The 22,051-nt window shown below is 35.8% G+C and overlaps 1 protein-coding gene and 1 pseudogene across 2 annotated transcripts in view; one reads left to right on the top strand and one right to left on the bottom strand.

Annotated features, from left to right (window-relative positions):
• The window catches only part of TFDP2 (transcription factor Dp-2), a 123,119-nt gene that overhangs the window by 3,523 nt on the left and 97,545 nt on the right, over positions 1-22,051 (top strand). For both annotated transcript variants that reach the window (XM_016209872.2, XM_016209871.2), the window contains exon 2: positions 20,829-20,930. In XM_016209872.2, the coding sequence (XP_016065358.1) occupies positions 20,916-20,930 (15 nt within the window). In that variant the 5' untranslated portion in view covers positions 20,829-20,915. The remainder of the gene's footprint in view (positions 1-20,828; positions 20,931-22,051) is intronic.
• LOC107534706 (protein Hikeshi pseudogene) lies at positions 13,779-14,369 on the bottom strand (annotated as a pseudogene).

Raw genomic sequence — 22,051 nt, 5'->3', positions numbered from 1 at the left:
TATCAACCCTCAAGAAAGCACATGTAATCTTAACGGTCCTATAATCCTATCCCTGCCTTGCTTTCTCCCACCTCCATGTAATCTTTCTTACATTTCCTCCATTTCAAATGCATAAAAGAAGCTGCAAAACCGTTATTCTCCGGAGCATTTGAGATCTTTCTTGTTCCCCAGAATATGTTGTCAGTTTGGCTCAAATAAAATCTTAGAAAAAATTCTTTACAGGTTTGGGTGTTCTTACATCGACACTGTTTTGGCAACCACATTGCACTGTTAATTCAAAAATAATGTCCTGGTTAAGAAGACGAACCCTGGGACTAGCCTGCCTGGGTTTAAATCCTGCCTCTTCAATTTATTAAAGATTATTAAATTTTATCAATTTACTCAATGACCTTGAGTAAATTATGTAAATATTTTGGGCCTCATTTTCTCATCTGTAAAGTGGGGTTTATAGTAGCACCTATCTCCTAGGGCTGTTATAGAGAATAAATGAACACATACATGTAAAGCATTTAGAATGGTCCCTGGTATTTAAGTGCTATATTATGTTACCTATTATTGATTTTGTAATCAGCTAAAATTCTTGAGTTGTTTTGTCCATGCTTTCTCAATTCTGAAAGTCACGCTCTCCCAGTTCTTTAATAGAATACTGTTTAGGTAGGACTTTACATTTATATGTATTAAATTTTATTTTATGAGATTGGTTCTAGCCTGTTGACTGTGTTGATGTAAAAATGTTCAAACCTGTAGAGAATTTTTATAATTTATTTGAGCCAGAGGACACTCCTAGAAACAAGATCTCAAGACTGAGAAAAATGTTTCCCAGAATGGCAGTTTGCAGCTTCTTTTACAAATTTGGAATTAAGGAGGGAAGGAAGGAAGATGACATGAAGGTGGGAGAAAGCTAGGTGGGGATTAGATTACAAGATACTTAACAAGATAATGTACTTTCTTGAGGGTGGTTTCTTGAGGGGGTCTGAAAACAGGAATTTCAAGAGTATATTAACCTAGATGCACAGAAACAATGAACAGGGCTTGCTTAAATCAAAGATAAACGTTTTACTAAAGAAGTTATATGTCTGGGAGGTGACTACTTACCGTGATCTGTCCAATTAGGAATTTGTGATCAGAGTATATTGTAAGGTTACTTTCCATAGAATCCCTTTTTTGTTCACAACTTGAAAACAAAATCCTCATTTGGTCTTCCAATAAATAGACTTATTTATTTGTCCATAGATTTGATAAACTGTAAGTTTGATAATGCTGACATTGCCTTCCTGCAAATCTTAATAAAATGTTGACTAGACAGAACTAAGAGCTAGAGACCTCTCTTAATGTTGATTTTTTTAAAAAACAACACAACTCATTAATTCTTTGGGTCAAGTCATCAGCCAAATTAGAAATCCAGCTGATTTATTATTATCCATTTCAAATATTTCCAAGTTTTCACAAGGAATATATAAGGCATTTTAACAATTGCCTTCCTAAAACCCAGATACTTTTCTATACTTCATTTCAATTAAAAAAATGTCAGGGAAGGAGCATTCATCTGTCATTACTTGCCTTTAATGAAACTGTACTGCTTTTCAGGGGTGTATGTTGGTTATTTTTCTTTGTTCACAGACTTATTTCAGTAATGATTCTAGAACCTTATCTAGAGTTACATTTAACTTCACTGATCAGTTGTTGGCAGGACCTCCTTTCTTTGTTTTTGAACAGCAGTACTATATTTTCCTGTTTCAGTCTTCTAGCAACTTCTCTTATTCTCCATAATTTCTAAACAATTGCCAACAGCTGCATGGAAATTTTACCTAGAGCTCTATAGCTTGTTGAAGATTCACTTAGAGAGCAGTTAGGGATTCTCTTAAATGTTCTCATCCATATTGAGCTTTGTTTGTTTAACTCGTTGATTAAATTTATTAAATGTCCATTTTGGGCAGGATACCAATGCTTGTTTTACCCCATCCAGTCTAAAGAGAACTTTTCCCGATAGAGAGCAAAAAGGTAATCCACATCCATTTCTCTCCATTCCTACTGTTGTTTCCATTAACAACAGTCTGGGCCTCCAGTCCTTTTCTGGACTATGGTAGTAATTTCTTATTGACCTGCCTTCTTCCAGTCTTTTTCTGTCTCCAATCCTTTAAGCATTGGAGCTGGAACCATCTTTATTTTTAAAATGTGTTTCTCTTAAGGTCTTTCCCTCCCCATTGGAATAATCTGTAATGATCTAATAATTGTAATGATCTGTAATGTTTTCTGTTCATTATCCTTTAAAATTCAAGTTCCCTCTCCCCCCTTTACCTTCCTTATTCTTAAGGAAGAGTATGAACTGGCAGCCAGGTAGTAGGAAGGGAGAGATCGTGACTCCCCACCAGCTGGTCTTTGTGTGCGTCACTCAGCAGACAGCTGTGGAGGGCTTACTGTGCTGCTGGCACTGTGTGAGACCAAGTTGACAAAGGGGTGTGACATAGCCTCAGCCCTTAAAGGATTCTAAGTGCAGGGGAAAAATAGGGGAAAGTAGCTTGGTGAAGCCAAAAATCTTTTACTTTTTTTTTTAGATAATCAAAAGTATAGTAAGTTTATTTAACAAATTCCTTTTACAATAAGTGTGTTGTTATTGAAGAATGAGTTTGTTTAAGTGACTAATTCAGTTTTATTTAAGTAAAATCAAATTGTTAAATAACCAACCTATAACTGTGGGAAAATAATATGTATTTCAAAACTGCCAAAATAAAATGTTTAATCAAAACTGGAAGCACTAACTTCTCTTTTATAGTCCACTCCACTCGAGGGTGGATGATTAAAAAACCCAATCTACTCCTCTGTAAAAATTTATTTAAATTACATTAAAATGATTTAAAAGTTACTTTCATTAAAAATCCTATGTATTTCTTGAGATGAATAAACCTTAACTAAAAAAACCCAGTCTACTAAAGTTTTCATTCACAGCGTCTTTGAAATTGTGTTGTGATACGAAACTACCTATAAAAAAGAAGGATTTGTTAAATGCTATTCAAAGGGCAGAGTGAGAGAGATGACGATAAGCAGTTGCTGTAACATATACAGCTAACAAATGGCAGTCAATAAAATGATTTCTAGGTTAATAAAAGTTTGGAAAAGCTGTCAGATAAATAATTCTGCACTAATTGATATATTTTTTAGTTTTAAAGCCCTTACAAGTAGGAAAAAAATTTGAACATCAAGATTATGTGTTTTTAAGTTGAACAAATTAGTATTTAAAGGTAACAGAATATATTACCTGTACACATTCTAAGAATGAATGAAAATCCATGTGAAAAATTCCATCATAAATGAAAAGCAATAGAATACCTGCTGATGTTAACATTTTGCCTACAATTTTGCCATTAACTTCATGCTCTCCAAGGCATTATACTATATCACAGTTGCTGTAAAAATAATTACCAAACATTGCCCGGCCGGCATGGCTCAGAGGTTGAGCATCAACCTATGATCCAGGAGATCGAGGTTTGATTCCCGGTCAGGGCACATGCTCAGGCACAGGCTTGATCCCCGCTGGGGGGCGGTGCAGGAGGCACCCGATCAATGACTCTCATCATTGATGTTTCTATCTCTCCCTGTCTCCTTTCCTCTCTCTGAAATCAATAAAAATATTTTTTAAAAAATATATTTGTGGGAAGGGCCCGGGGGTAGGATGGATGTGGGATGGAGGGCATCAGTGGGGTTAAAAAGGGGACATTTGTAATAGTCTCAACAATAAAAATAAAGAAACATTAAAAATAAATAAAATAAAATGTAAATAAATAAAATAAAATAAAAATAATTACCAAACATAGATCTTGAAAGAAAATAATTTGTGGAAGATTAACCATTGTGGTCAGAAAAATTATTTTAGAAAGATTTTCCAAGAATACTTGACTATTTTTTATCTTGAAAACTTACTTGAAAAGCTTTTAAATCATTAGTTTTTCAAATATAGACTTTCATAAGGGGAATTATTTTGGTTGAGAAAGAGGTGAATAAGGGCAGCTTAAATTCTTATCTAATAAAAATCAATTACAGTATGAATTCTTTTATTATTGTATGGAAAAAGAAGCAGGAGCCATGTTCTCAAAATCTCTCAAAATCTTTGTGCTGTCATAATAAAAACTTTAGACAGATAATGTGTCAGACACTTAAGATAACTTATTAAACTTATTTCAAAATTGTAAAACTGGAGAAGCAAAAGACAAAGAGAATCATCTCATTTCAATAAAGGTACCAAAATGCTAATCATTATTTAGAAGTTTTTGTCTTTTTTTAAGTGAAATGTTTAATGAAGCTTCTAGATAACTGGAGTAGGTACAGCTGTTTAGATTTCAAAATATAAAAAAATGCATGTTTCTATAGAAGTATTCTACTTCTTTCAAGTTTCAGCTTTTCAAAGCTGGAACTCACAAAGACAGCTCTGAGTGGGATTAGTGTAGAAACAAATGCAAAAACATCAAAGAAAAATTCAATGCTGAAATAGTTCAGTACTATCAGTGAGTTATTTTAAACCTAGAAAAAGCTATACCATACATTTCCATTAGGGGGTACCAATATTTATTTAGATGTTAGCGGATGTTAGATTCTTTTCTAATTCGTATCAGAATGATTTTTGGTCTGTTAGTAGTAATAACTTCTTCCAGGGACCTTGGCAAATTTGAGCAAAAGCTTGCTAACTTAATTAGTAAATTAGTTAATTACAATGTAAAAGAAGCTAAGTGTTTTAATTAATGAGCTCTCTCTGAAAGAACTAAAAAATTATTCCCTCTTCCCAAATCATATTATTTTCTTTTATTGTTTCTGTATCAGATTCAGTAGTATTATAGGATGGGTCTAGACTATCAGATGCTACCGCTTTGAGAAAGATCTGTTCCGAGTTATTAGTTTTCTAAGCTAAAGTTACACTCTGGGGAAAGAGTTCAAGACAATTGGATTTCCCCTCTTGACATAAGTGACATAAAAGAAGAATAAATTTCAAGAAACTGAAACAGTAATCTAAAGCATTTGAAACTGATGCCAAAGAAAAGACTTAAGAAAGGGGTCAGTACGTACAAAACCCTTCTTCGCTGTGATGGAAAGGAATTCTGAGATGAGAGATCCTGGTAAGTGAAGAAAATAAGAGGTTCTATTATATAAGCAGCTCATTGAAAAAAAGTGCAGTCCTGTTTACAAGGCAGTTCTTATGTAACCCACAAAATATATATATTTAAAAGCCACCAAAACCTCCCCATATTTTCTAGGATTAAGTAACAAGATAAGGATCCATAACCTGAGTGGTTTGTATTCATTATGGATTTCTAATGGCTTACTTTACCAAACACTTACTATGTGATAAGGATGTCAATCCTCCCCAAAGTATATGAGACAGGATTTATGGTTTTTCATTTTATAATTAGGGACAAAAGTTGCTTTACTGGGATCAGAGAGACAGTAATGGCAGAGCTGGAGCTCAGACGTGGATCTATAGTGCTAGCCACTCCACTGTATTGTCTGGCTAAAATGTTTCAGGCCTTTAGCATTCATGCAAGAACCCAACAATCTGTAGAGCTGCTTCTTAGTTGGGTCTAGTATAGTTTCTGTTTTATCTAGAGTGTTGTAAATTCATTCAAATATAAGTGAGTAATTTGAAAATTAACCATTGTTTTTGACTGATCACCCTTTCACTAGGGTCGCTGTCTACTATAACTTAAACAGACCACTTCTGCATAATGGATGTGGTATCTTAAATTCAGCTGTATTTCAGTTAATTGGTTAAATCGTGCTTATGAGCTCTGTGAATCTATTATGTACTGATGGTTTGCTGTGAATAGAAACAAGTATATACTTAAGATGTTAACTTCTTTGTAACATAAATATTTTAATTGTATTGTAAGGCCTATATTATGTGCTACATGTACTTTTGACTTGTTCAAAAATTAAATATTCGTAGGCTAAAAGAAAATATAACGAAATGATGCTATATCTTAAAGATGTAATGAAAGAAGAAAAAAAGGCTAAAAGTGTTCCAAAAAAGCAAGAATAATAAAAGTATAATAGCAAATAATAATGGCATCTATTGTTAGTCATAGAGTAGGAACCCCATGTATTTCAGTCAAAGATGTTGTGGCTAATGGTGCTGTTATCCACGGGGGTGTGGGTATGTCTGATAAGTTAAATATGTACAATAAAATAAGTGTATTTGAAAATAAGAATGATAGTACATATCTTGTTGTCAAAGTAGAAAATATAGCACAGAAGGATTTCTTCGTCTTCACCTTTAACTCTAGGTGTATATTGAAGGATGCTGACAAACTGCTCAACAGAGCTTGACTGGCTATCTATGTATCTATCATCAGTCATCTCTCTCTTTCTCTCTCTCTGTCTTAGTGGCAAAAGTTTCTGACTTATTTAATACTTCCCATTTATGTAAAATTCACTCCAGTATTTCACCTTGGAAAAAACAATTTAACCCAGAGTGGCCATGAGTGAAAACAAAACAGAGAATTATTACATTAATTTGACTTACTAGTTTATGTGAAACTTTCTGGTCATTTTTTATCATCTTAACTACCTTAGCCCACCATCTAGTTGTTTATTAGGCCTCCTAATAAATAGGCAGAATATGAAGCAATTTTTCATGTTGTGACTAATAGCAACTCTGATGAATTTTGCATTTAATTTACCTCTATCAGAGATGTAGATTAATGTGTGTGAATCTTATTGTGTCTGATATTCCCCATTAAGATACTCCCTACGGTCAGTCTTAGGGCCTGGTTATCTTGCAAAAATCCCACATTTCCTCAAGAGGAGTATAGGAGATCGGGTGCTAAGGATGAGAAAATGAAGTAGGCCAGTTTTGTTTTTTGGATTCTTCTGGGCCTTTTCTGACTTCTTGTATTAATATTCACCTACTAACCACCCTAGCAAGTTTTGCTCAGTAGTTAGAGCATCGGCCCTTGGACTGAACGGTCCCGGGTTCGATTCCGGCCAAGGGCACATACCTCAGTTGCAGGATCAGTCCTGGGCCCTGGTTGAGGCACTGGGGTATGTTGCCGGAGGCAACCAGTGGGTGTGTCTCGCTCACATCGATGTATGTTTCTCTCGCTCTCTCTGGCTCTCCCTCTACTCTCTCTGAAAAGCAATGGAAAAAATATCCTCGGGTGAGGATTAAAAAAAAAAAATCGGCTATTACCAATTTCAAAATTTTCTAGAATAAAAGTAATTCCTCATATTTTTAGTCCCACTCTCGAGGGGAAACCATGTTTTAAAAAATGTCTTTTATGAACAGATGATAGATTTAAAAATTGCACTTAATTTTCAATAAGTAAATAACATCTGTGTAACCAGCACCCTGGTGCCCCTTTCCAGTCATGAACCCCTCTTCCCCAAGGGAACTATTCTGACTTCTAACAGCATGAATTGGTAAAACCACCTTTAACGGTATCTACTTTTAGTTCTTTTGATGATTATCACTCTGAATGGTATAATTATTGCTTCACTTCTTTTTAAAAAAGCTTTTTATATTGAACTAATTTTAGACTTACAGGAAATTTGTAAAAGTTGTACATAGTTTAATTATATTCCTCAGCCCATTTCCCCTAATGTTAACATTTTATATAACCATAGTGTGATGATCAAGAGCAAGAAATTAACATTGGCACACTATTATTGACTGAGCTCCAGACTTTATTTGAATTTCACCAATTTTTTCACTAATGACATTTTTCTGTTCCAGAATTCTATTCAGGATCTCACATTTTAATTGTTATCTTTCCTTAGTCGTCTCTATTCTCTGACAGCCTCAATTTCTCTTTGTTTATATGGCCTTGACACTTTTGAAAAGTACTGATCATATAGAATGCCCCTCTATTTGAGTTTGTCCATTGTTGTCACTCATGGGAGTGTGGTTACGCATTTTTAGTAAAAATACCACAAAAAATGATGGTGTGTCTTTCTGTTTTTCACAGGGCATCAATCATATCAAGGGGTTCATCATGTTTTTATGTTTTATCATTGGTGATGTTTATCTTTGTCACTTGGTTAAGTTGATGGCTGCCTGTATTAATTTTTTTTTACATCTAGATCTCTAATCATTTTGGAACTTATTCTTTTGTGTGATGTGAGACATGGATCTGATTTTATCTTTTTCAAAATGACTACCTAGCACCATTTGTTAAAAAGTCCATCTTTTCAATTGATACAGAAAAGCATTTGACAAAATTCAACATCCTTTCTTGATAAAAACACTCAGCAAACAAGGAGTAGAAGGAAATTTCCTCAATATAATAAAAGCTATATATGAAAAGCCCATTATTTGCACCATTAGACTCACTGGTGAAAGACTGAATGCTTTTATTCTAAATTCAGGAACAAGACAAGGATGTCCACGTTCACTCCTTCTATTTAACATAGTATTGGAAGTCATAGCCAGAGCAGTTAGGCAAGAAAAAGAAATAAAAGGCATCTAAATTGGAAAGAAGAACAAGAATTATCTTTATTTACAGACATATAATCCATGTAAAAATCCTAAAGATCCTGCACATACAGATCTTTTTAGAATTAATAAATTCAGCAAAGTTGCAGGATAAAAAATTCAACACAACTATCAGTTGTATTTCTATTTACTAACATAGTGAACAATCTGAAAAGGAAATTAAGAAAACAATTCCATTTAGTATATCATGAAAAAGAATAAAATACTTAGGAATAAACGTAACCAAGGAGGCAGAATACTGGTACACTGAAAACTGCATAATATTGCTGAAGGAAATTAGAGAATGCACAGATAAATGGATACGCTGTGGTCATGGATTGGAATACTTAATATTGTTAGCATGTCAACACTACACAAAGTGATATGCAGATATCAAAATCCCAATGATTTTTTGTGTGTGCAGAAATAGAAGAATTCCTCTTAAAATCCACATAGCATCTCAGGGGACCCCAAGCAGCCAAAACAATGTTGAAAGAGAAGAACAAAGCTGGAGGACTCACACTTCCCACTTTCAATCCTTATTACAAAGCTGCATTAACGAAACAGTATGGTCCTAGCATAAAGACAGACATAAATCAGTGAGTCATAGTAGCCCAGAATAAATCCTTGCATACATGGGCAAATTATTATTTTTTGTTTTGTTTTTTAATCCATTGGATTTTAAGAGAAGGTGGAAGGGAGGGAGGGGCTAGGGGCAGGGGGAAAGAGAGAGGGAGGGAGAGAGAGAGAGAAGCATCCATGTGAAGGAGACCTGTTGATTGGTTGCCTCCTGCACACACCACAACTGGGGAAGGGGATCGAAACCTGCAGCCCAGGTACGTGCCCTTGACCAGGAATTGAACCCATAACCCTTCAGTCCATGGGCCCACGCTCTATCCACTGAGCCAAACTGGCCAGGGCCATGGGCAAATTATTTTTGACGAGGCTGCCAAGACCATTCAATGGGGAAAGGACAGTTTTTTCAACAAATGATGTTGGGGAAACTGGATGGATATCCACATGAAAAAGAATGAAGTTGGACTTAATGCCATATACGAAAATGAACTCAATGAGTCAAAGCACTAAACTTTAAGAGCTAAGAAGAAAATATAGGAAGAAATTTAATGACATTGAATTTGAAGTCCCGTTTGTCTATTTTTTCTTCTGTTGCTTATACCTTTGGTGTTACTCTCTTCCTGGTCTTAAGATCTCTTTATGTTTTAGTGTTTTGCTGTGTCTGGGTGGGTTGGGTTTTTTGTTTGTTTTGCTTTATTTATTTTTATATTTTATTTATTGATTTGAGAGAGAGAGGGAGAGAGATAGAAACGTCAATGATGAGAGAGAGTCATTGATCGATCGGCTGCCTCCTGCACGGCCCAGCCCCGGGGATCGAGCCCGCAACCCGGGCATGTGCCCTGACCAGGAATCGAACCGCGATCTCCTGGATCCTAGGTTGATGCTCAACCGCTGAGCCATGCAGGCCAGGCTATTTTCCTTTATTTTTTATTGGAGGTCATTGTGATATCTGAATCTGAAGATTTTTAGAAGATCCTTCCTCCCCTAATTTCCAGAGTCCAGAGATAGATGGAGACATTTTCTTGTCTTTTCATGGCTGATCCCACCCACCCCCCCAAAACACACACACTCTTTAGTCAGTTTTTTCACTGAGAATGTGTGAAAGGAGGTGGGAGTCTCAATTCCAACTCTACTTCATGTGGTTCCCAAGGTCTTGTCTCTTGTCACTCTAAAGCCATTAAAAACCAAAAGTTTTGGTTCTTTATATTGACAAATTCCTCCACGGCAGCTGAAAGCTTTGTTTTCTTGTGAGCCCAGCATTTAAGAGAATATTTATTTTAATTTATCCAACATTTCTAAATGCTTTGTTAAGGTAAAATTCGCACATCATTTAGTTCACTATGTTGCCAGAAACAAAAATGTTCATTTTTTGGTGTCATTTTCTTCCATTTTTTCCTCTTTTCCTTTTCTGGATTTCTTTTTAGTTGGACTTTCTGGATTGGTGTTCTTATTTCTTTCAGTTTTTATAAAACTTTTTGTTCTCCTCTGTGGGAGATTTCCAACCCTTCCTTTCTCTCTCCCTCTCCCTCCTTCTTTTTTTTTCTTTCTATTTTTTAATTACTTTTGTCTACTGCTGTTTTGTTAATTTGGTCTCTTCACTTCATATTAGAGGCTTTCTTCCAGGAAACTTGGGCCATCTGTTCAGATTAAAGAGTGAGGCGATAAAAAGCTGAGTAAAAACTTTGTCCATGGGGAGTTGTTAACTACAAGTCTTTTATTTTTAATTAAAAATGTTTTTCAATTACAGTTGACATTCGGTATTGTATTAGTTTCAGGTGTACAGCATAGTGGTTAGACAACCATATGTTTTACAGAGTCATTCCTCTCAGTAAGTTCTGTACCCACCTGACACCAAACACAGTGATCACAATATATTGACTGTATTCCCTGTGCTGTACTTTACATCCCCACGACTGTTTCATGACTGCCAATTTCTACTTCTTAATCTCTTTATCTTTTCACCCAGTCCCCCAACCCACCACCCATCTGGCAACCATCGGTTTGTTTTCTGTACCTATGAGTTTGTTTCTTTAACTGCAAATCTAAACACAGGGTGATTGAGTGGTCGTAGGTTTTTTCTCTTGGGTCAGATTTTCCATGAAGGACTGTCCTAGCCCCCTGTTTGATCGGCCTGTGTTCTGGGAGCTGATTTGAGGAACAGAGGTTGGCGGTGAGGGGATCCACTGTTCAACATGTAAATCTTTATTTAATCTCTTTGTGGTATAATACGACAGACATATTATATGTGTACCTGACTCCTACATCCTGTCTGGTTTCACGTCTTTAGAAAGTAAACCACTTGTCTCTTGCTGGAGTGCAGGAAAGGCAGTTTCTTGGATACATAGTAAAGCTTCTGGGAGAAAACTGTTCCTTACATTCGACCAATATTCCTATTTTCAGCCCAACCTTCACCCCTACCTTCAGGTTCTTAAGCCTTTCTGTTGTGCTTGCTTCTTCCTGGTTTCATGCCCTCACCTACCCTTACATGCATGGGGCTGGCTGGTTCTGTTTCACCAGCTCAACTACTATTCAGCAATCCTCTCTCTGGCTTCCAAAAGTTTTGGATTTATACCTCTTACCAGTGTTGTCTCCTTTCATGTTATATATGTATAGATATGTTTTTTGATGAGCTTATCCTTTTTTAGCCCTTTAGCATCATTTTAGTATAGTTTCTGGAGAGAATGGATATAAACATGTGTTCATATTTAACAAAGAGAATCTTATCTTGCATTTTAATTATGTTGTATTCGCTTAAAAATAGTATTGTTATAAATTTAGGATTTCTTCCATCTTCCCTTTCCACTAGTGTTTATTTCAGTTTTATATCATGAGTGAAGAGTAGAAGGATAGGTAAATATAGGAGGGAATGGAGAAGGGCAACAAGAGACTCAAAGGGGAAAAACAGCTTCCTCCCCGCGGATGAGGCCGACATTGGCGCCAGTGAGGCTGTAATGAAGTCATAGCGCCATCTTCTGGCTTTTTAAAAACTGGAATTTTATCTGGGAATGTGAGTTGCAAATACTTTTTCCCCAGTTAATTTTTCTTATGATTGCATTGTGGTGTTTTCTTTAAATGGAATATACATATTTTATACTCATGTCAGTTTTTTCCTTTGATGACTTTTGGGTTTGGACTCACATTTAGAAAAGTTTTCCACACAGAGATTAAAAAGTCTAACTCCCATGTTTTCTTCTAGAAACCTAAAAAATTGTATTGAATTCTTTGATTCACCTGGAATTTATTTTGAATGAGGTGTAAATTATGGTTCCAGTTAATTTTTTCAGATAGCTACTCAGTTCTCAATGCTATATACTGAATAATCCACCTAAACCAATTATACCCGACTGATTTGAACTTTGATACATATTAAATTTTGTCATGGATTTGGGTCTCTTCCCGGACTTGTTTTTCTTTTTCTTTCTTTTTTTTTTAATCCTAGCCTGAGGATACTTTTTTCCATTGCTTTTCAGAGAGTGGAAGGGGGTGAGAGAGAGAGAAACACTGATGTGAGGGAGACATCTCGACTGGTTGCCTCCCCAGCACCTCCCGACCGGGGCAGGGACCGAGCCTGCAACCAGGGCACGTGCCCTTGATGGGAAGCCAGCCCGAGGCCCTCTATTCCGTGGGCCGACGCTCTGCCCACTGAGCCAAACTGGCCAGGCCTTGGACTTGTTTTCTAGTCCATCAAGCTGTATGCCTCTTCATTTAACATGTGTAACACTTAAATGATTGTAACTTTATAACTTACTCTAATAATTGAGTGGAGCTAATCCTTGCTCTTACGTTTCTAGAATTTGTCTGGCTATTCTTGCTTCTTTTTCCATGTACACTTTTTTTTCTTGCTCCTCCCCTACTTTATTTTCTGTCCATTAAAGACTTTTTAAAATATATATATATCTTTATTGATTTCAGAGAGAGGAAAGGAGGGGAGAGAGATAGAAACATCAATGATGAGTCATTGATTGAGCCCGCAACCCAGGCATGTGCCCTGACCGGGAATCGAACCCCGATCGCCTGGATCCTAGGTCAACGCTCAACCGCTGAGCCACGCCCAGCCGGGCTCTTTTTTTTTTGTTATGGTGAAGTACACATTACATAAAATTGACCACTTTAATCATTTTGTAAATGTAATATTCAGTTGGCATTAAGTAAATTCATAATGATGTATAACCACCACTGCCACCCGTATTCTTTCCTCTATATCCTCACTAATACTTGTTACCTCTTGTCCTTTTTTTTTTTTTTTTTTTTTTTTATCCCCACCCTAGGAATAACTGTACCAAGAAATGTGTAAACCCATTGCATTAGTTTTTTAGGGCTGCCAGAACAAAGTACCCAGAATCCCAGTCCCTTATGTTACATGCTGCTTTCGCATATTTTTTTGTCTCTGTAGTAGCACATAGAGTAATTGTCAGTAAGTGGTTAATTTTGAAATTCATTGTTTAATGCCTGCCTTCTTTTTTTGTTTGTGATAATGCTTTATTTTTAAGTAAAAAAATGAATCATTGCCAAAACAAAATGTTTTGCCTTTGAATAATATTTTAAGCATAAGGGGGAAAAGTCATTAATGAGAACATATTTTCATTTTTCAATGTTTTTAATTTTTTGCAAAGATTTTCCTTAAGCCACACTAAGCAGTTTTTAAATGTAGGTTTCATGATCCTTTTGACTTCATGCTTTTAAAAGAAGTCATTTATCTTCAAAACATGACAAACTTCTGAATCCATTAAAAGTTATTTTATTTAAATTATGTTTTCCAAAAGAAAGGGCTCTGTGCTAGTCATCTTTGAAAGTTCTCATACCATTTCAGAACCACATTTGCTAGAATGAACATTTCAGATGGACTTGTTGTCATCTGGGCCTGAGAGATAGCAAATGATGAGGCAGAATTGCAGACCTTGTCCAGTATCTTCTGTGTGAACTGAGTGAATGAGTCAACTAAGGATACAGCAGCATTACCTAGAGGAGTCTAAGCCAGACTGTCCAACAATTCCACTGAAATTCCAGCCTGAGCAACAGGTGAAGTTCTGACAATGTTCATGGCTCCGAAAGGGTGCTGGCTTCCTTCTCCAGATTTAAGACCTGAAATTTTGAAGATGGCACTTGGTTTCCCATTTGTGACAAATCCTAGGAGTAGCCATACTGGCATTCCATTTGAATTAGGATAGGAAAAGTAGATGGATCCTCCCACTCCCTCGGGAAATGGGATTGTTCCCAGCATAAAAATGACAACATGTTTGGTATTTTCGTAATCAGGCAAGTAAAAAACTAATTTATCTTCTGCCACTTGCTGTGCAGCTGTTTGCACCAGCTTCCTTGCCACTAAGCAGCCAAACATGGCGGTGGCCACCTAATGCCCCCCTTCTTAGTGACAATGCAGGCTCCTTGGAGGCAGGGACTGTCATTGTTTCTCCCAGTATCTTTACTGCTCAGCCTAGTGTTTGACATGCAGTAGGCAGTGAGTATTGAATAAGTGAATGAATGAGTAGGGCTCAGACAACATGGTTCATTATTTCTCTGCACTTACGTAGAGGACTCTGTTAAAAGTTGTCATTAATTGCCTGTAGTATTAACCAGTTTTTATCATTGTAGAGAGTCTGGAAAATTATTTTGCAATTTAAAAAAGTGAGCAAGGAACATTAAAGCAATTATCTTTTTTTTAAGTGTAAAATGTCATTAGTTCCAGCTTTTAGTACATAAAAAGTGTTTTTAAAATTTTACTCTTGCCTATTCATTTTACCTTAAAAATTAGCAAAGTTAAATTTACCCTATTAAAATTTTTCCCCATAAAACTTTTTAATGAACACATATATAATGCTGGTTTTAAAACACTTTTTGTTCATGATAGGAAAGTGACACTCAAAATTCTGCTATATAGCTTGGAAACATTTCAGACATGAATGTGTTAAATGTTTACATTTCTTTCCATTTTCTGCTGCCAACTCATATTAAGTGGGATTACCATACATTATTAAAGGGTGAAAATAAATATAATATTAAGTATATGATTAATTTACTAAGTAGTTTTTAAAAAAACAAACAATATTACTTGAGTTCTAACCACATGCCAGACACTGGATATATAACAGTGAACAGAATACATAGGGTTCCCGCCCTCATTTGGAAATAACCATTGGTGGAAGTTCCAGGCAAGGGAACAGCATGTGCAGAGGCCCTGAGGCAGGAGGAGCATGTTTTTGAGTAACTGACAGAAAGCCAGTGAAACTAGATCAGAGAAGGGTATGGGAAAGTGGTTCAACACAAACCTGGAGAAGTAGTCAGATACCAGATGAAACATGAAGGATTGCGTCCTTAAGATGTGATTACTGTCACCAGTTTAGAAACAGGAACTCTTAAATGTTCATGAGTAGGGGACTAGTTCAATAAATTATGACATAATGATGTAAAGGACTCCTATGAAGCTGTAAAAAGAAATGAGCGCATTTACTACCTCCTCAAAAAATAAAGAAAATTTCAATTTAATACTGAAATGAATAAAAGAAGGAACTAAAAAGGGTGAAAACCTGATCCAATGATATATGACTTGTCCTATATGAAATTCTGAAGGCTTCTTTTGAAGAATAAACCCATATTCTTTTATATGGGTTTGTTATTATAATAATTACATATTTTGAGGATATATTTATTGTATCTCAAGTCAGATATATTTTGTCACTTAGTGTAGTAGGTAAGAACATGTCTGCCAGTTCCTGGGTTGATCTTCTGGCATTGCCATTTACACAGTTGGTTAACTGGGCAAATTACTTCAACTGTAAAGCTCAGTCTGTCATCTGTAAAATGCGAATAGTATATTTACCTGATAGGCTTGTGGTACAAATTATGTAAGATCATACATGTGAAGCACTTGAAAGAGTACCTCGGTATGTATGTTTCCAAACTTTAAAACATGAACTTGTATTTAAAATTAATGTCTTCCATTTAAATATACTGTCTTTGCTGAAATGTGATTTTTAGTAGCATCTTTTTTCAGCAGTGTTAGAGAGTCTACAAACCCTGATTCAAGTGATGTTAATTCTACAAATTTATTCATAATTATTGTTGTTTTTTCCTTGCTTGTATTTTGATTAATGTTGTACCATTTTAAGAGGCTTTGTGGCCAGAGCTGCTAATTGTGATTGGAAAGGAAAAGGGCTTGCATTTTGAGACCATCTGTGAGAGTTATATTGTCTAAAACCGACAAGAGATCATGGCAGATGGTGAGGTCACAAAGATTGACTTTTTGAGCTTGACATAATGTGTTCACAAAGGTGGAAGAAGAAATCCGATTTATTTTTTTAACCAACAGAAAGCTTGGTGTCAGAGAGAAGTGTACAATTGTTGAGTCTGGGCAAAACATAATGCACTAGCTTATCTTTGAGAATTACCAGTGCTGTTTAAAGATGGCAATTTCTTGAAACATTCAGTGCCATGTTTATTTACTTTCTAGACACTTGGTTTAAGTCATATATTTCAAATAATTTGTAGCTTACCGACAATGTAAAAGAAAGGCAAACACTTTAAAAATAATTAGAAACGTGTATTTTTAAATTAAAAGGTTACAAGCTCTCACTCAAAGCCAATACAGCATACTTCTTCATTTTTAATTGAATGAAGCAGATCTGTCACAGTCCTATTTCCTTTTGTAACATTTATCTTACTGTAATTTTATATAATTTAAATTACATTTGAAGGTTTACGTGATTTCTCTCATTTACTCTCATTTCTCTCATCTCTAGTAACTGGATTAGTGCCTTATGCATAGTGGGCGTTCAGTGTTTGCTGGATGAATAAATAAATGAATGAATGAAATTATTGCCTAATCTTGTTAATTTTAGAAGAGTTTTTCTTAACCACAATTAAAAACTTTTCTGTTTTAAATTGGATTTATGTTGTGGTATTTTTCTCTTGGACTATGTGTGAATGATGTATTATTTATTTTGGAGGAAGAAACCTTAATTTGTCATGAGAAATCAGTGAACTGCTTTCCCCCCTCACATTGATTGAGTGATACCCTTGTGCTAGGCAGTATCTTAATTTTTCATGCCTTGACTCATTTAATTAGGTAGCTATACTATTATAGTTTTGCATATGAAGAAATTGAGGCACAGAGACTTTAAGGTAAATTTGCTCAAGAAGCTCGCGCACTTTGGCTTCTTTCAAACGTTTATCTGTGAGGTAACATTTAGAGCTTCCAATCTGTGTTAGCTCTGGAGAGAAGATACAAAGGGAATATTAAACAGAATTGTGTTTCATTTTGTCAAGCTCATCAATGTGGCTAAAGCTGTATTTTTATTGGTAGCTTATCGCTATGGTGTGCTGAAATAGTAGTAACACTGTTAATTTCTTTTATTTGCAAGAATAGCACAGTGCCACTCAATAATACAGCCTTTAGGAAATATAATACAAGACTGAATACTAAATATAGTAATGAAGCAGATGCATGGGGACAGGCAGCTCTTGCCATTACAGCTCTTGCCATGACATGCCACACTCTGGACATGAAGAAATGGAGAGAAGGGAAAAAAGACTAGCCAGATCTGGTAGCCCAGCCAGGCAGTGTCTGCTTATATTCCATAGGCCAGAATTAGCCAGAATTCCATCAGATGGTCAGCCTGTCAGACAGGGAGACTAGACTGAGAATGTGGTATTTTTAGTTGGACACATTGCCACCTTCAATTTCTCCTAAGGAAGAAGAGGAAAATGATATTTGGTAGGTAACAGTGTCTGCCTTGGATAGACATAGCGGGTCTCTGAAATTTACCAGGGACTTTGGATGGAAGAGACCTTATTGGTTTTGTTATAACGGTCATAAGATAATCTTAAAAATATTTAAAATTGAATTTTTGTGTGGTTAGGAGCGTTCAGTGTTTGTGTGTAAATTGGAGGGTATTTGGAACATTGAATTGGTGGATTTGGTGGTTTTCACTTTACTCCTAACATAACCCTAAAAATCTCAGTATACCTGTTTTTCTGATGAGGACACTGAAGCACAAAGAGGTTAAGTCACTTGGTCAGGGTCACACAGCTAATAAATTTCAGAGCTGAAATTGAGCCTAGATTAAAAAATAATCCGTTCACTTTCCACTCTGCTAACAATGCTGCTTTATTTAGTAACTTCAAACAAGACACTTAGAATGAGTTGTTATTTTGATTTTTTCAGTTCTTGCTTTTTTTTCTTCTTCCTTTGAGATCCCACTGATCTTTGGTTGCTTAATGAGTGAAAAGAAATATAAATTTACCTTTAAGTACTGTTTCAGCTGCACTTTACAAGTTTTATTATTTTCATTGTTCAGGTCCAAATATTTCAAATTTCCTTAATTCGTGAGTTGTTTGAGCATGTAGACATATAGTTTTTGTTTTTTAATTTATCTGTATTGTTGAAAGTATTACAGATGTCCCCCTTTTTTCCCCCATTGACCCCCCTCCTGCCCACTCCCATCCCCTCCCCAGGCCTTCCCCGCACTATTGTCTGTGTCCATGGGTTATGCATATATGCATATAGGTTCTTTGGTTAATCTCTTCCTGTCCCTCCTCGCCTTCCCTCTGAGAATCGTCAGTCTGTTGCATGCTTCCATGTCTCTGGATCTATTTTGTTTGTCATTTCCTTTTGTTCATTAGATTCCACATATAAGTGAGATCATGTGATATTTGTCTTTCACTGACTGGCTTATTTCGCTTAGCATAATACTCTCCAGTCCTTCCGTGGTGTCTCAAAGGGTAAAAGATCCTTCTTTTTTATAGCTGCATACTGTTCCATTGTGTAAATGTACCACAGCTTTTTTATCTCCTCATCTACTGATGGGCACTTGGGCTGTTTCCAGATCTTAGCTATTATAAATAATGTTGCTATAAACATAAGGGTGCATATTTTCTTTCTGATCGGTGCTTCAGGCTTCTTAGGATATATTCCTAAAAGTGGGAACACTGGGTCAAATGGCAGTTCCATATTTAATTTTTTGAGGAAATTCCACACTGTTTTCCATAGTGCTTGTACCAGTCTGCATTTCCACCAGCAGTGCACTAGGGTGCCCTTTTCTCCATATTCTCACCAGCACTTGCTGTTTGTTGATTTATTGGTGGTAGCCGTTCTAGCAGGTGTGAGGTGGTATCTCATTGTCATTTTAATTTGCATCTCTCTGATGGTTAGTGACTTTGAGCATTTTTTCATTTGTCTCTTGACCATTTATATGCACTCTTTGGAGAGGTGTCTACTTAGGTGCTCTACCCATTTCTTAATTGGATTGTTTGTCTTTTGTTGAGTTATATGAATACTTTATATATTTTGGAAATTAACCTCTTATCATATATATCATTGGCAAATATGTTCTCCCATACAGTGGTTACCCTTTTCATTTTGATGCTGGTTTCTTTCTCTGTGCAGAAGCTTTTTATATTGTTGTAGTCCCATTTGTTTATTTTTCCTTTGTTTCTCTTGCTATGTGAAATGTCTGATATTTTGCTACCTATATTTTCTTTTAGGATTTTTATGGTTTCATAGCTTACATTTAAGTCTTTTATCCATTTTGAGTTTATTCTTGTGTGTGGTGTAAGTTGGTGGTCTAGTTTCATTTTTTTCCTTGTACCTGTCCAATTATCCCAACACTATTGAAGAGACTATCTTTACTCCATTGTATGCTCTTGCCTCCTTTGTCAAATATTAATTGACAAATATTAATATTAACTGGCTTGGTCAATTTCTGGGTTCTCTGTTCTGTTCCATTCATCTATATGCTTGTTCTTGTGCCAATACCAGGCTGTTTTGATTACAGTGGCTTTGTAGTATATCTTGATATCTGGTATTGTGATCCCGCCAACTTTATTCTTTCTCAAGATTGCTGTGGCTATTTCAGGGTCTTTTTTGGTTCCATATAAATTTTTGGAGTTTTTGTTCTAGTTCTGTGAAATATGCCGTTGGTATTTTAACAGAGGTTGCACTGAATCTATAGATCGCTTTGGGTAGTATGGACATTTTAATGATGCTAATTCTACCAATCCATGAACATGGTATATTCCTCCACTTGTTTATATCTTCTTCTATCTCTTTTTTCCAACATGCTATAGTTTCACCTCCTTGGCTAAATTTATTCCTATGAATCTTAATTTTTATTGTTACAGGGTTAAATGGGGTGGTTTTTTTAGTTTCTCTTTCTGAGAGTTTATTATTGGTGTATAAAAATGCCATCGATTTCTGGGTGTTAATTTTGTATCTAGCTACATTGCTGAATTCATTTATTAAATCTAGTAGGGTGGAGTCTTTAGGATTTTCTGTGTACAATATGATGTCATCTGCGAATAATGACTGTTTTGCATCATCTTTTTCAATTTGGATGCCTTTGGTGTTTATTGTCTGGTTGTAGGCCCTTTAAGCAGGCTCCTATATACTTTTGATATGACTCTGACATTTTTTGAGCCCTTCCTTTCTTTAGGTACCATAAAATGTTCTAGGTTTATCTTGCACATTTCCTGCCCCAGCCCTGGAGTTAGCTATTTCTCCAAGAAGCCCTAGTGTTTCTTTCAATGGGTTGTCTAAAGCAACATAGTATATTTCAAAGCCCAGGCCCTATTTACTTGTTAGCTGAGTTAGCTGAGTTGATTTGGTCAAAATATTTAACCTCTCTAAACCCCAATTTTTATCTGGAAAATGGGGATTAAAATGGTACATACCTTATAGTTTTGTTGTGAGGATTAATTTAAATAATTTACTTAAAGAAAAATGTATGTCATATAGTAAATAGGACATAAATTTGCCTATTATTATTATTACATTACTATTCCCTCTTCTTTCTTTCTTTAACAGGATATTTTTTTAAAGAATTATTGAAGACAGTTTTTTTATTTTTGTTTTTAATGGCTTTACAGAATTTTAAGTCGAATACAATTTGACATGACGGCAAAAAATGTAAGTATTTGTAAAAATTTTAATATAAGTATTTTTAAAGTGAATTTCCTTTTCCTACAGGTACATTTTTTTTCACCACTCAGGTTAATCAAGTTCAATTTACTGGCATTAATTTATAATTGTTATTGTTTATGCAAAGAATGAGATAGTAAATTTTAATGCTATTGAATACAGTACCCTAGTGGACATGGTAGCATTATCAACTGCTGCTAAGTTGCTCCTTCTCAACAGCTGCAAAACTGCTATCTCCAGAAAATTCCTCACCTGGCTCCTTTGATGAGTACTATGATAAATTTGTTTTAGTATTGCTGGAAAGTTTCTTGCCCTTATTGTTTTCTTTGGTTCAGTATTTTTCTTTGGATTTATCTGGGAAATATATACACTCAGACATTGTTCAGAAGAAGCTTGTTATCCTTCATGACATGATTCCTGAAGTGACATTAGACCTTAGATGTTTGGAGAAGTTATTCAATTTTTTTTGTTGTTGTTGTTTGAAATGATCATTTCTGAATCTACTTTCTTTGAAGTTACATTCTTGTTGTCACCCTGTATCAATGGATTTGTTTCCAGTTATGGTGAAGGATTATGCCAGGAAATAAACACTGATGCATCCAGGGAAATAATTTACTGTAACTGCTTTACTCTTCCTAGGTTATTATGTTGGAATCTTTGTTGTTAATCCACACCCAAGGATATTTTTCCATTGATTTTTTAGAGAGAGTGAAAGGGAAGGAGGGAGAGAGAGAGAAACATCAATGTGAGAGAGAGACATTGATTCGCTGCCTCCTGCATGTGCCCTGACCAGGGCTGGGGATCAAACCTGCAACCCAGGTATGTGCCCTTGACTGGGAATCGAACCCAAGACCCTTTGGGAGGGGACCCTCTAACCACTGAGCAACACAGCCAGGCCTGTGTTGGAATCTTTGATTGCAGGTCACAGAAATCAGCGTAGACTACCTTAAACAAAAGGGAATTTATTATAAAGATACAGGGATGTCTCGAGGAATTCAAGATTAGGAATTTAGTGGGCCCTCGGAAAGATCTGAGTCCAGGAACTTGAAATCTACCAGGAACTGAGACGGTATTTGGTTTCCATTTGCCATCTCTGCTTGTCCCTGTGC

This window comes from Miniopterus natalensis, chromosome 15, assembly GCF_054644295.1.
Source record: "Miniopterus natalensis isolate mMinNat1 chromosome 15, mMinNat1.hap1, whole genome shotgun sequence".
In the NCBI taxonomy this organism is placed as follows: domain Eukaryota; kingdom Metazoa; phylum Chordata; class Mammalia; order Chiroptera; family Miniopteridae; genus Miniopterus; species Miniopterus natalensis.
The sequence above is the reverse complement of the archived record's forward strand: the minus strand, read 5'-3'. Positions and strand labels throughout refer to the sequence as shown.